Here is a 14,875-nt window from a genome sequence, read left to right as displayed (position 1 = left end):
CCAAAGAGAAGGTGCTAGCCCTGGGGGCATTCACTGCGATGTGAGAGAGAGGCTGGACCAACCCCTGCAAGCCTGCTCCATAGTCACAGGCTCATGGCTGCCCCCTGGAACTGCACCCCCCCCCAACTTCCCAAAGGTGAGCCCCACCCCTGCAGAAGGCGGCCTTGCATCGCCCCAGGGCCCAGAGCACCATACCTTGCAGGGGCCACTCGATGGTGTGCTTGAGGTCCAGCGAGGGCTGAGTGGAGAAGCCAGCTCGGAAGTCGATGTTGCTGATGCCCGTGATCCTGACCGAATGGCGGCCGCTGCTGTAGACCTAGCCCAGGCCCAGGCTTGCGTCACCCGGCTGTCTGACCCCAGGCCCTCAGCTCCAGGTGGGAGGGGGCTGACCTGACCCGGCCTGGAGTCAGCAGCTGGAATTCTCCCACCTTTGCAGACTTGTGGGTAACTCACTTGCTCCCTGGGGACCCAGCACGATGCTCCCCCATGGGAGAGGAAGAGTCCAGCCACGGCACTGCCTGAGCGGGACTCTCTAAGCAGCCCTGTCGTTCCCGCTCCCCACCCCCAATACCCACAGGTCCCCCAACCCCTGCCTTGCCTTCCCCATTGGCATGAGAGTTCTCGGCCCAAAGACGCTCAGAACCTGAAGAACAGCAGTGCCCGCAGCTCCCAGCACTATGCCTGGCACCCAGTTGCTGTTGGTTTAGTCGCTCAGTCGTGTTTGACTTTTTGCAACCCCATACTCTGTAGCCCACTGGGCTCCTCTGTCCGTAGCATTTCCCAGACAAGAATACTGGAGTGGGTTGCCATTTCCTTCTCCAGGGGATCTTCCCCACCCAGGGACTGAACCTGCATCTTCCAAGTCTCCTGCTTGGCAGGCAGGTTCCTAACCACTGAGCCACCAGGGAAGCCCAGCGCCCAGTAGGGGCTCCATAACTGTTTTCTGATCAGCTAAAGCCATGTGCTTCCGAGACAGCAACCCGTCCCATCCCAGGGTGCTTGGCCAGGAGCCCTGCCCCCAGTCCCAGGCCCCCAGCCCCTGGCAGGTTAGAGCAGACTCCGCTCCCCTGCCAGTCCTGTGCCTCTGAGCTCAAGGTCACCCTAGCCTCTTCCGTGCACTCTTCAAAGGACAGGGTCCTGAACCATGAGCCAACCCCGTTGCCCACCTCTGGACACCTGGGTGGTTTCTCCACGTCCTTCTTTGAAGTTCCCTCACTAACCCGAAACCACTCCACTTCTCTCACTGGCACAAAGCAGAATACTCCTCCTCTGATCTTGCCCCTCTACTTCTATTGATATGCCCCATCACTGCCCACGCTCCAACCCTCAGCGTCCCAGGGCTCCAGGCTTCCGAGGGCCCAGGAAAGAGGAAGATGATGTCTCAGCTTGGTGAAGCTGGTCTCCTCAATGCCAGGAAGCCAAGTCCTCCTACCTTGATGGACCACAGCCCGGGATGCTCAGGCTTAAAGGCCACGACCTTGGCAGAGTCAGGGATGCTGAGGAGCACGTTGAGGCCGTCATCCCTCTGCAGAATCCTCCCTGTGGAAGCCCCAAGACCTGCTCAGCCCCCGACCCTTTTCTGGGGTTGACAGAGTCCCCGTCTTCATCCCCAGGAACCCACAGCCCTCCAACACCAGCCTCGGGCTTCCTAGAGGAACTGACAAGAGGCCTTTGGGGGTACCCAGGCCTCTCCTTCCTCCAGCTCTCCATCTTCATCCCTCCCCAGGTGCTGGCTGTACCCCTGGCCGCTGGACCAGAGTACTCAGGACATCCTTGGAGCACTGTGGCACCAGGCAGCTGGGTCCAAATCATATGGAGCCTAGATGACCCTGACAAGTCACCCCACCTCCCAGAGCCCCCCCTTCCCATCTCTACACTGTGCTACTAATTCTTGCCCTGCCGACTCTCCAGGCCACTGAAGAGAGAACCCAGGGAAGATGCCACATGAATCTGGCAGCCCCAGGGATGGTCATCGTTTTAATTCCCCTCACTGGGCTGCTAATGGCCTCCCTGCATCCTCACCCACTGTAGACACCCTCTCTGCCTTCCACTCAGCATCTCCCTTACCCTCAGTGCTCCTGGAGTCTTATGTCCAAAATCTTCCGGCCTCCTCTCTGTCCCATCCTGGACTTTTATTTCAGTCTCAGGGCCAAGGAAGAGGCCAGCCCCAGAGTGCACATACCCAGTGGGTCTCGGACTTCGATCTCGGGCCCTGGGCCACTCAGGGAGATGGTGACCTCCTTCAGGCTGGGGTCGAAGGGGATCTTCCACGTGTGCTCGCCGCCCTCCTCATGGTCTGTGGACAGCAGGTGCACCTTGGAGGCCTGGATGGCTGACTCCACCCATTTCAGCACCTGGGAGGCAGGAGCGAGAGGCTGATGCCAGCAGGTGCCCGTGGTGTCTTGCTTGTGTCTGGCACGCGGGAGGTGGGTCCCAGCAGGCTGCCAGCTGCGTGCAGTGTCTGGTCCCCTGGTGAGTTTTAGGCAGCATGCAAGCTTTCCAGGTCACTTGAGGCCATCACAGTCCCCCTGCCCTACACTGGACCTGATTCACACAACACTTCCCTCTTGGCCTGTGGTCTCGGAGCTGTGACACCTGAACGAAGGCATCCAGAGGACTCAGATGCCCCTCCTTCGTCACATGGCCAATGTCTATGACATCCATCACTTCTTCCAGGAAGCCCTCCTGGTGCTTCCTACACACTGATGCACCCTGGAAGTCTGGGATGTCCCCCAGGGCAACGCGGTTCACTATCCCTGCCCAAGGGCCCTCAGACCACAACCCCCACCAGGCACCATGCTCTCTAAGTAAGACCATGTCCTTAAGTGGACAGTCTCCTCCTGACCCTTATCACAACACTGAGAAATCTAATATCCTCAGTTGTACAATTGCTTATTCTTACGTTTGGGGAATTCCATGGCAGTCCAGTGGTTAGGACTCCATGGTTTGACAGCTGAGGTCTGGGATTCCATCCCTGGTCAAGGAACTAAGATCCCACAATCCCCTTTCTGTGTGGCATGACCCAAAAAATTAAATTAAAATAAAAAATAATAAAATCTTATGCTTTGGACAAGTCCCATTGAAAAATCAGGTGACAGACAACTCTCCAGAACATCATACTAGTTAGGCACACATTTAGAGTATGATTTCAGGAGGGTCTCAAAGACCATCCCCCTACGTGCATGGACCCCATGTTAACAGCCCTGGGCCCAGTCTAAGATGGTCTCTGCCTGCCTGCTAAGTTGTTTCAGTCGTGGCGCACTCTTTGCGAACCTATGGACTATATCCCGCCAGGCTCCTCTGTCCATGGGAGTCTCCAGGCAAGAACACTGGAGTGGGTTGCCATGCCCTCCTCTAGGGGGCCTTCCTGACCCAGGGATCAGACCTGCATCTCTTATGTCTCCTGCACTGGCAGGCGGGTTCTTTACCACTAGCGCCACCTGGAAGCCCAAGATGGCCTCTACTAAGCACAGAATTATCTTGTTTCTCCAAGACTCACCACGGCCTCTAAGTCCCTGCGTTCTCTGGCTCACCCGTTCAGCCTGACCCAAGATCATGACGCTCCTAACGCCCCCATGCTTGCTGGGCTGGACCCCCATCCCATGCCCCCCGGGGCAGCTCCTCCCACCGCAAAATACTCTTCTCTTTGCAGAAATTCCTGCCCCTTCCTTAGCAACCAACTCCTGGTTAGTTTCATACTTGTCACCTCTCTTGGCCTGGGAGCCCCATGTGGGCAGACACCCTCTGTCATGTCCCAGGCTCAAGAGCTGTGAAGGGTAAGGGGTTCAGGGCATCTGCTCGCTGTGTGTGACGCAGCAGGGCACATACCTTTTGAACAGGGTCCTCAAGCTCACCTCACAAATGCTCAACTCCACCCCCTACCCCAGCTCACACCTCCTCTTTAGCAATAGCTGAGCCACCCAGGTTCCAGTAAGAAAACCAAAAAAGAGGGAGGCGGGAACCTCTCCAGTTTTGAAGCACCTCTTTTCAAGCCAAGTTATGTCAAGAAGCATATTGTGCAAACCCTAAAACAGAATCAAAATGAAACATGAACTGACTGTACAACAAATTGATGCCATAACCCCAGTATGAGGAGAAGGATTAGCTCCAAGTAAATCAGAAACCGAGGGGTTCCACTGTGCTTTCTCAGTGAGGGGCATCCTGAGGACAAAAAAAAGAAAGTGCAAAGAAACCTTTATTTAGTAGCTAGCAGTTGGCAGAACTAGTTGTATTGTGATTGCAAAACCGTTTTACGTCTCCTGTGAAGAGGAACTAAGCCTCTTGATGAAGGTGAAAGAGGAGAGTGAAACACCTGGCTTAAAACTCAATGTTCAAAAAACGAACATCATGGAATCCAGTCCCATCACTTCATGGCAAATAGAAGGGGAAAAAGCAGAAGCAGGGACATTTCATTTTCTTGGGCTCCAAAGTCACTGAGGACGGTGACTGCAGCCATGAAATTAAAAGATGCTTGCTCCTTGGAAGGGAAGCTATGATAAACCTAGACAACATATTCAAAAGCAGAGACATCACTTAGCCAACAAAGGTCTATAGGCAAAGCTATGGTTTTCCCAGTAGTCAGGTACGAATGTGAGAGCTGGACCATAAAGAAGGCTGAATGCTGAAGAACTGATGCTTTTGAATTGTGGTGCTGAAGAAGACTCTTGAGAGTCCCTTGGACTGCAAGGAGATCAAACCAGTCAATCCTAAAGGAAATCAATCATGAATATTCATTGGAAGGACTGATTCTAAAGCTGAAGCTGTAATATTTTGGCCACCTGATGCAAACAGCCAACTCACTGGAAAAGGCCCTGATGCTGGGAAAGACTGACGGCAGGATGAGAAGGGGGTGACAGAGGATGAGATGGTTGGATGGCATTACTAACTCAATAGACATAAATTTGAGCAAACTCCGGGAGACAGTGAAGGACAGGGAAGGAAGCCTGGTGTGCTGCAGTCCATTGGGGTCACAAAGAGTCAGATATGACTTAGCAACTGAACAACAACAATAACAATCAGAACTAACCATATTGTGGTTGTGAAACCATTTTATGTATCTTATAGGATAAAGCAAGGAAGGAAATCTCAACCAAGATTTTTCTCTTACAGCCAAGAGAGAGCTGCATGGATATTCTTTAAATATAAATTTATTCCAAGTGAATTCAGAACCCAGGGGTTTCTAACTACCGTTTTCCACCAGAGTTCCTTGGAGAAATGGCTGATTTGGGGTCTAGGGCAGGCAATATACAAGGAAAGCCTAGGACTACTGGTAATTTCATAAAGCAAAGAAGGTCTCAAAGACTAATGGGGACAAGGAATTCCCTGGTGGTCCAGTGGTTAGGGCTCTGAGTTTTCACAGCCGAGGACACAGGTTCAATCCCTAGTCAGGGATCTAAGATCCTGCAAGCTATGTGGCAAGGCAAAAAACAAGACTAATGGAGACATAGCAGAAGGATATAGAAAGCAGCATAAATTTAGCCTGTTGGCTAAATTTGGGAGACTTTGAGCCTCCAAAAGAATAATGACTATAATCAATCAATCAAACCACACTGAATTATACAGTCTAAGGTTAGTCACTCAGTCCTGGCTGACTCTTTGTAACCCTGTGGACCATAGCCTGCCAGGCTCCTCTGTCCATGGAATTTTCCAGGCAAGAATACTGGTGTGGATAGCCATTCCCTTTTCCAGGGGATCTTCCTGACCCAGGGACCAAACCCGGGTCTCCTGCGTTGCAGGCTTATTCTTTACCATCTGAGCCACTGAGGAAGCACCATGTCATCTAGGTGCCACAAAAATACTCAAAAAATAAAATCAAAATTCAAAACAATAAAACCTCATTTGCCACCAATAAAAGCAAATTCTTAATTAAAGAGAAAGAAGTGTGATCCCTATTTTTTCAGTAGGAATCGTGACTTCAGAGGAACCAAATCACCCCTTTGGAGAAGCAAAAGCTCTTCTTTGTGGGAGAACGCCCATTAACAAATGTGGAAGGAATGATGCAATTAGGAAATCATCATTTTGCAACCTCCTAATAAAATAATTGTTTCAGGCAAGCATCCTCAGCGAATGCTAAAACCATGAGATGAAAAGCTCCTGAGGAACTAGAGCCCTAGAGTGACCCCACCGACCCCTTGGGTCAGAAAGGAAAAAACAAAGGCTTGCAATGCAGAGAGCTGGCTGTCACCACTTTAACCAACCAAACTGGTCATCAGTAATGGGGACAATCAGACATCATTTTCCTCCTGGTGTGATGCAATAGAAAACACACACAGAGCACCAAGGACGACATACTTCTGCCACAAAGGTCAGCCTCCATCTGATTAGTCGTTTAAAGCTACCTTCCAGGCTCGGACGGTAAAGAATCTCCCTGGAGTGCAGGAGACCCGGGTTCAATTCCTGGGTTAGGAAGATCTGGAGGAGGGAATGGCAACCCACTCTAGTATTCTTGCCTGGAGAGTTCCATGGACAGAGGAGCCTGATGGGCTACATACAGTTCATGGGGTCGCAGAGAGTCGGACACGACTGAGTGACTAACACTTTCACTTTCCCGTTTAGAGGGAGTAAAGGAACAAGGGGAGGAGAAACAAGCAAGTTAGTGACACCATAAGGAAACAATCAGATGAATCCAGAGCACAGGACAGTGCTTGGATCATCAGCGCCTCTCCAACAAGTTAGTGGCGTGAAAAAAGGATGGATCCCCTCCAGATTTAAGGAAACTTAACAGACATAACAACCTCATAAAATGCACAGCCCTTGATTAAAACCTGATTTAACATCTTGAGGACAAAGAGAGAAATTTGAATTTGGACTTGGCATCAGATGATACTTGCAAAGTACTACTCATTATATTAGGTGATACTGTGGGTTATGCTGGAGTCTATTTTTTTAATCCACACTGAATTATTTATGGATAAGGTGTCATGATTCAACAAAAAGTGTAGAAAGAGAGAGAGATGTAGCAGCTGGAGCAAAAATGTGAATTGCTAAATATAGACAGTATTTTTTTTTTAATTTTCAATATCTTTGACACTTCTCATAGAAAATTTTTTAGTAAAAATCGTCTAAAAGGAATGAGTATATCTTTACAAGTATGACTTTTCAATATACCTGAGCAACCATAGTGCTATCCTGTTGCTTGCCAGCTCTAATCAACTGGAAGTGACTTCTTGGAAGGCTGTTTGGAGAAATGTGAAGCCACATTCAGACTCAATTAGAAAAAGGCCTATAATTGATTAGCAATGTCTGCCATGGATATGGAATTAGATAGTGGTGTCTGGCATGCTACGTATTGGTCATTCTTGCCCTAAATCACAATCCTTCAGCTCTGCCTACCACATGATCTTCCATGGACGAGAAAGGGAACAGAAGGGAATTGGAAGAATTGCTCGAGATTTGGAAAATGACTACATTTTGATGAGACCGAGCTGAAACACATGTGGCTAGCTTTTACAGCAGGATTTCGGTTATCATGGGACAAGAATCCTGCGTTCTGAAACTCCTCTGTTTTTATATTTGGAGCTACTTCATTCTTCTGTTTTTGCCTGACTTTCTAAATAATGTTTCTCTTAAAAAGATCCCACCTGTTTGGGTTAAGAAATAAGGGCAAGGTTATTCGTCCATGCGGGGGTGGACGGGATGTAGCAGCCAAGGCTAGAAAGGCGGACAGCAGCTGGCCAAGTGAGGCAGCTCCCACAGCAAAGCAACAGCCCTGTGACCACTGTCCCCTTCCCCCCGGGCCAGGCCTTGTCAGGGGTCAGGAGGAAATCATAACCGAGCAAAGCTGGCGGGAGGTGGTGGCAGCCCCACTTGACAATTACCCAGACGCGTCCCACACCCGCTACTGTGTTGCAACTGTCATGACAAGCTCTTTCTAGGATGTTTTGATGGAGAGAAGATGCCCAAGAGTTCAGGCTACTGAACCACGCCACAGAGAGAGGGCTGAGGTGGGCCAGAAGGCCAGCGACCCCATCAGGAGGCGGCCCACCCTGTGACACATTGCCACTCCAGAGCTGGGGGTACAGACCCTCTGGCCCACAGCAAGGCCAGACCCCTGCAGGCCTGGGCCTGAGGGCAAAGCCTGCTGGACCCGGCAATGGCTCTGGGGCTCAGAGAATCTAGGGACACTCCTGAGCAGAGAGGCTTCATCAAGCAGGCTTAATGTTTATTTGCGAAGGTAATGACTTCCAGATGTCAGCAGGACCAGGGGGCCTGGGAGCCAGCAGTGCGCTGGGGCTCATCTCTCTGTCACTGATGGGGAAGGAATGAGAGAATCTGGCGCTGCTACCCCAGCCAGATGGTTGCTGCTCAGCCCTTCGTGGCAGATAAATCACCCCCCCCCCACCCCCCACCCCCCCAACCAAGGCTCCTCCCGGACATCTGACAGCCAGAGAGGCTGAGGAAGCTGGGGAAGTGAGGCAGGGGTGGGGGAGGTGTCACTGAATGGACCTCAAGAGCCACGGATCAGCAAATTGAGGGCCTCTGCCAACTGGGCATTACGGGGCACTGTCCCCAGGCTCTACCTTCCTGAGAACCTTACCCCGAGAGAGCTCTTAATCTTGAGAGGGGCTCCCTGGACCCCTGGGAGTGTGTATTCTGCACTCCCTATCGAAGCACAAGGCTCGAGATCCCGTGGCCACCACTAACTCTCACTCAGTGCTCCCTCCCAAGGGTGGGTCTTCCTCCCACCCTTGCCACCATCACTCCAGGCAGGGGCCTCATGACCCAACTGTGAACATGAGGAAACGGAGGCCCAGAGAGGTTAAGTGCCATGCTCAAGGTCACACAGCAGACAGGTGGCAGAGCTAGGGTGGGGTCTGAAGCCAGATGTGACCGGGGAAGGATCCAGGACGGGGTCACCTCCAGGCCCTGTGTCTCCTCACCTGTTAATTCCACCTTCCCTCCCCCTCCCCCCTCACTGTATGAGGGATCAGTCCACATTTCCCCTGGTTAATGCCCACCCCCACTGGCCATCAGAGGACGGCAAAAGCTCCGAAAGACCTCTGCCAGCGGGGAGAGGATCTTCACCTTCCTTTCGTTACTCCAGAATCGCAAAGGCAGAGAAAGTTAAATGCCTGAAAGCGTGAGATCTAAGCTTGATGGGTGATCTCTCGGCGCCCCACACCTAAAGCTGCCCCGGGGTGTAGTGGGTGCTCAATGAACAAAGAGAAGGGTGAGTGCAAAATGTGCCACTCCTGGACATGCTCGGAAAAGGTCAAAGGGCAAACACAGGCAGGGTGTGGGCACTTTGGCAGCTTCTAGCCAGGCAAAGGCACCGTTCCCTCTCTCCTGGGGGTGGAGGTTGGTGGTAACCACTGCCTAATGTCTGGGGACATCTGGAAGGGGCCAGGTACAAGGCAAGAGGCTGACAGATGATGGCGCTCTTTCCAGGAAGGGGAGGGACCCAGGCCCCTACCCAGGGGCAACCAGTCCTGGCCATTGGAGATTCCAGTACTTCAGACAAGTGCTGCCCAGCCAGGCTCCCACAGCAGAAGGCTGGCACCAAGGCCAGGAGCCAGGGGCTCGCCCCAGGTTCCATGCCCTTAGTGAGAGACTCGGAGAGTTCAGCCCCATACCTGAGCAAGCCGTTCTCCACCAGCTCACCTGCTGCCTGGAGTCTGACTTGCCGCTGGCAGGAACCCAGTTCCCGAGCAACTGCCCAGATAAGGTGCACCCCCAAACAAGGACCAAGCCATCACTCCACTCTGAAATGCTTCCCACCCTCGCTTGGGTGGCTCGGTGCCAGAGCAGACTGACATGCCAAAAGAAATAAATCCTGGCGTGTCGCAAAGAACCATAAACGCCATCTGTCAACAGGGAGCCAAGGCGCTAACCTAAACATGGCCCTGGAGACGTAAATATACAACACGCGGGCTGGCTGGGAGCCGCGCTGCGGCGGCCTCAGAGATGCTATTCCTCCCATTCTCCCATTCCTCCAGCCCGAGGGACCCCACGTCATCAATTCACCAGGTGTCTGTGTCCATCAACTGACCAAGCACCTGCTCCACGCTGGAGGCTGAGCCAGGTGCTGGGGACACAGCCGTAAATGGGACCTTAAGGGCCTTGCCCTCAGGGATCTCACAGCCTAACGGCATTAAATAATCACACGGTTGTAAAATTATGATTATATAAAGCCCCCCAGGGAGCTTCGAGGGGATATGAAAGGAGAATTAATCTTGACAAAAATCGAGGAAGGCGTGATTCCGCTTAGACTGGAAAGATGAGGAGTCTGGGGAGGAGGAGCTGGAAAAACAAGCCGCACGAGCAAAGGCCCTGAGGTAGAAAAGACACAGGGCATTGAAGAACGAGCAGAAAGGCAGCAGCAGGCAAGGGAGAAAAGACAGGCGATGGGCTGGGAGAGGCAGAACTCAGATCAGCGTCTGGACCTTCCCCAGGGCATACGGGGAGGGACATGTTGGTCGGATTTGTCTTAGAGGATCTGGTGGGATGTAGGAGCTGGCTCACACAGGCTCAAGAGGGCAGATCGTGAGCATCACTTCCCATGCTCTATGACTTTACGACAGCAGCTTGAAACCAGCCCAAGTAGGAGCATTTACACCAGGGAAATGGGCATTCTTGTTCCTTCCAGAGAGAGATGATCGTGAAACATTTACCAGCATGCCACTGGAAGGATGACTCTGGCTCCTGGGGAGGAATGGATGTGCAGGGCAGAGGGAGAGCTGGGAGAGATCTGAGCAACTGACAGAGCCTGGAAGGGAGGGAGGGGGGCACCGGCTCCATGACCTAGACCAGGACACAAACACCTGCTCAGCTGGGCCATCGGCGGCCCTGCCTGTTGGGCCACAGTGTCAAGCAAGCCCCTCCCTGCCAAGTCCCCAAGCATGGCTTGCTGTCCCAGCAACACCGCTTGAATCTGATGGCCCTGGTGATCCTCCAGCCACGCCCGGGCTCCTCGACTCTGGGGAGAAGCTCCCCTTAACATCCCTACTCTGCCGAGCTTTGCTAGATCCATCGTGCCAGCGTGGACTTGCTGGGGATCCCGGGTTTAAAACCCAGGATATTCCTTCAGGCCCCAAGCTTTTTTACTGGCAAAACTGAGGAACCTGCAGCACCTACTTTGGGGGTGATTGAGAGGGTTCTACAAGACGGTGTCAAGAAGCCCTGAGCACCAGGCCTCCTGCTGCGAGGCGAGCACTCAGCACTGCTCCTGGAAGCCAGCCAATGGGCAGAGCCGCCCAGGGATGCGGCATGTCAGGGCCGGCTCACCTCGGTCACCTGCTGCTTGTCCAGGTGGAACACCTGCCCGGAGCTGCTGGCGGCGATCTCCTCGTAGGCCAGGTAGCCAGGGTGGGTGCGGTCACCACAGTCCCCCGTCAGCACGAAGACCACCTAGAAGACAGACGGGCAGCCTGGCTCGTGGTGTCCTCAGCACCTTCAGGTATGAATGGAGTGGGGAGGGGGAGGCCAGACCAGGAGGGAGTGACCGGTGGAAGCCCTGTCATCTCTCTGGGCTCGGGTGATACACTTGTGAAATGGGAATGATGAGAGTTCCCTCCCTGGGGGGGTCAGGACCGATGCAGGTCACGTGTCCGTCACAGGGCCAGGAATACAGTAGGAGCCGTTATGAAATCTACAAGGGAGGGAGTGAAATTGACTCTGCTCCAAGTGGCCCCCGGACGCCGCAGAGCTAGAAGAACCGTGGAGAACCCGCATTTCTTCTAGATGAGAGGACAAAGGAGTTCTCCCGTCCAGAGAGGAGTCCCAGCTCTTGAGGTCTTCCCCGGGGATTCCTCCCTGCACCCCCCACCCCGCCTCGCCCACCGCTCGCTGTGACAGCCAGGAGCCAAAGCCCCAACGCATCTTCCAGACCCTGAGACAATGGGTGAAGAATGACATGACAGGGAGCAGAGGAGACGCCAGGAGGAAGATGGATTGCCCAGACTCGGACGGGGCGTGAAGGGAGTGGAGGAGTGGTGTGGTCTGTATCAAAAGCAGGCCCCCGCCAGGGAGGCGTGAGCCTGGAGGGCGGGGCCAGAGCATGAGAACACACTTGGACTCTGCAGCCCGGCTCCACCAGTGGGCTGGCCAGCGCGGCTGGTGGGAACTGGAACTCAGGCTGTGCAGGAGAAGCCCCAGCTCCGCTCTCCCGGCGAGGGCTCGAGGCTGCCCTTGGAGACCCCAGCGGCCCCTGGAGCCCCTACTGGTAGCTCACCTGCGACTGTTTAAGCTGCAGAAGCTGCAGCACTTCGTCCTTCTTGTGGTAGTCCTTGGCACGGGCGTCCGAGAAGACGTAGATGAAGGAGCCGGGGTTGGCCACCTCCACGGCAGCCTTGATGGCCCCCAAGCTCATCTCTGGGCAGTCCCCGCCTCCCTGCAGGACAGGGCGGGTCAGCAGCTGCTGCCCACCTCCTGCTCGTGGGGCCCACCCTGGGAGGTGCGAGGGGGGCGTCCCCTTCAGTGGCTTCTGTCCCGCCTATCCAGGGGTCAGGCCTGGCCCAAGCCACTCCCTTCCCTGAGACACACCTGCATTATCTATCATTCCTTCACTCCCTCACTCATGCCCAAGGGACGTGGTCCCTCCCTCCCACGGAGGCTGGCTGGGAGGCAGACCTTACATTAATAAACACGACAGTAATTTAATTACCATGGTGATGAGAGCTACAAGTGGGGGGAGAAGGATGGAGCCACAGAAGCGTCTAACAGGTACGCCAAAGAAGGCGTGAGTGAGCCAAGGTTTGGAGGCCAGAGGGGTAGAGGGATCACCAGGGAAGGAGACGGGAGGGCTGGGCAGAAGAAAACATTCAAAGCCACCTTGTCAATCTCCTCTTCAACCTGCCCTGGTGCGTGCCTGCATGCTCAGTCACTCAGTCGTGTCCAACTCTTTGCAACTCCATGGACTATAGCCTGCCAGGCTTCTCTGTCCATGGGCTTTCCCAGGCAAGAATACTGGATTGGATTGCCATTTCCTTCTCCAAGGGATCTTCCTGACCCAGGGATCGGACCCAGGGATTGAACCCAAGTGTCTTACATTGGCAGGTGGGTTCTTTATCACTGAGCTGGGAAGTCATATAACTGGGAAAACCAAACCCACCTTGGAGTCAATCCTAAATAAACACAAGGCCTTCCCTCTCCGCTCACCAGCCGGGAGCTTTCTGCCTCCCCAGGTTTGCACACCCAGCACCAGAATCAGGATATGCACAGGGCAACCTCAGTAAATGCTTCTCCCCTTGGTTCACTCGTGCGTTCTGTGTTCTGGGCCTTGTGCTGGGCCCTGGGGGACTTGGCAGTGAGCTAGACACCTCAGAGAATGCCCTGCATTCAGGAAGCTGGCAGGGTGGAGAGGGAGAGGCTAAACCAGGGTGTTCAGTGTGGCCAAAAAACCCAGGTGGCATGGGATGTCTGACGCAGTCTTGGGCTGGGTTTGGGGGTCTGAACTGACCACTCTTGCACCTTCCCTGGGGCTTCCCAGGCAGTGCTAGTGGTAAAGAACTCACCTGCCAATGCAGGAGACATAAGAGACACAGGTTCACCCCTGGGTCTGGAGGAAGGCACGGCAACCCACTCCAGTGTTCTTGCCTGGAGAACCCCATGGACAGAGGAGCCTGGAGGGCTACAGTCCATGGGGTCGCAAAGACCAGGACCCAACTGAGCGACTTAGCACGCAAACATCTTCCCTTAGCTGTCACATACCCCCTCCTTCAATCCCTGCATCCCTGCAGTCAATAATAAGACCTACTATGTGCCAGGCACAGGGACTCCTGTAGGTACTTGGTTCGCTGAATCAAGGAAGGGACCCCAAGCAGTACGGAATCTCCAGGCCCTCCAAGTTGAGGGGGAGCCCCAAGCAGAGTTGGGTGGCAGGTCATTATAGGAAGCACCATCTTGGCCCCTAGGTGTGGCAGTAACCTGGGCCTCTGGCATGGACTGGGACGAAGGGCCCAGGGGGCCACAGCCGGGGTGGGGCGGCCCACCTGCACGTAGAGTTCTCTCAGCTCTCTCTGAAACACCGCCGGGTCTGATGTGAGGGTCACCGGGCCGATATCTGTAGGGGAGAGAGAGAGGGCCAGATGGGCTTGACCCCCAGACGCACAGCCTCCGTGGACTGGGCAGCAACTGAGAGGAACCGCGGCCTGGAACTCAGAGATCCTCACAAAGTGGGCAGGGGTGAGGGAGCAGCTGCCAGGGTCAGATCTGGAAGAAAATATTCGCAAATGAAGCAATTGACAAGGGCTTCATCTCTGAAACACACAAACAGTTCATGCAGCCTTACATCCAAAAAGCAAACAACCCAGTCAAAAAGTAGGCAGAAGACCTAAACAGACGTATCTCTAGAGAAGACGTAGGGATGGCTAAGAGGCTCAACATCCCTAATCATTAGAGAAATGCAAATCAAAATGACAGTGAGGTATCACCTCACATTGGTCAGATTGGCCATCAACAAATCTACAGACAACAAATGCTGGAGGGGGTGTGGAGAAAAGGGAACCCTCCTACACTGTTGGTGGGAATGAAAAGTGATACAGCCACTATGGAGAACAGTGTGGAGGTTCCTAAAAAATTTAAAGTAGAACTAACATCAGTTCAGTTCAGTTCAGTCGCTCAGTCGTGTCCGACTCTTTGCGACCCCATGAATCACAGCACGCCAGGCCTCCCTGTCCATCACCATCTCCCGGAGTTCACTCAGACTCATGTCCATCGAGTCAGTGATGCCATCCAGCCATCTCATCCTCTGTCATCCCCTTCTCCTCCTGCCCCCAATCCCTCCCAGCATCACAGTCTTTTCCAATGAGTCAACTCTTCGCATGAGGTGTCCAAAGTACTGGAGCTTCAGCTTTAGCATCATTCCTTCCAAAGAAATCCCAGGGTTGATCTCCTTCAGAATGGACTGGTTGGATCTCCTTACAGTCCAAGGGACTCT

The 14,875-nt window shown here is 53.6% G+C and overlaps 1 protein-coding gene across 1 annotated transcript in view; it reads right to left on the bottom strand.

Moving 5' to 3' along the window:
* HMCN2 (hemicentin 2) overlaps positions 1–14,875 on the bottom strand; it is a 175,892-nt gene that overhangs the window by 137,067 nt on the left and 23,950 nt on the right. The window contains exons 2-7 of the mRNA XM_040225390.1: positions 13,929–13,999; positions 12,170–12,328; positions 11,224–11,346; positions 2,183–2,354; positions 1,433–1,539; positions 196–316 (exon numbers count right to left, since the gene is read on the bottom strand). Coding sequence (XP_040081324.1) covers positions 196–316; positions 1,433–1,539; positions 2,183–2,354; positions 11,224–11,346; positions 12,170–12,328; positions 13,929–13,999 — 753 coding nt within the window. The remainder of the gene's footprint in view (positions 1–195; positions 317–1,432; positions 1,540–2,182; positions 2,355–11,223; positions 11,347–12,169; positions 12,329–13,928; positions 14,000–14,875) is intronic.

The sequence above is a fragment of the Oryx dammah genome, unplaced genomic scaffold (assembly GCF_014754425.2).
Source record: "Oryx dammah isolate SB20612 unplaced genomic scaffold, SCBI_Odam_1.1 HiC_scaffold_25, whole genome shotgun sequence".
In the NCBI taxonomy this organism is placed as follows: Eukaryota; Metazoa; Chordata; class Mammalia; order Artiodactyla; family Bovidae; genus Oryx; species Oryx dammah.
Note: the sequence above shows the minus strand (reverse complement) of the source record. Positions and strands in the feature narration are given on the sequence as shown.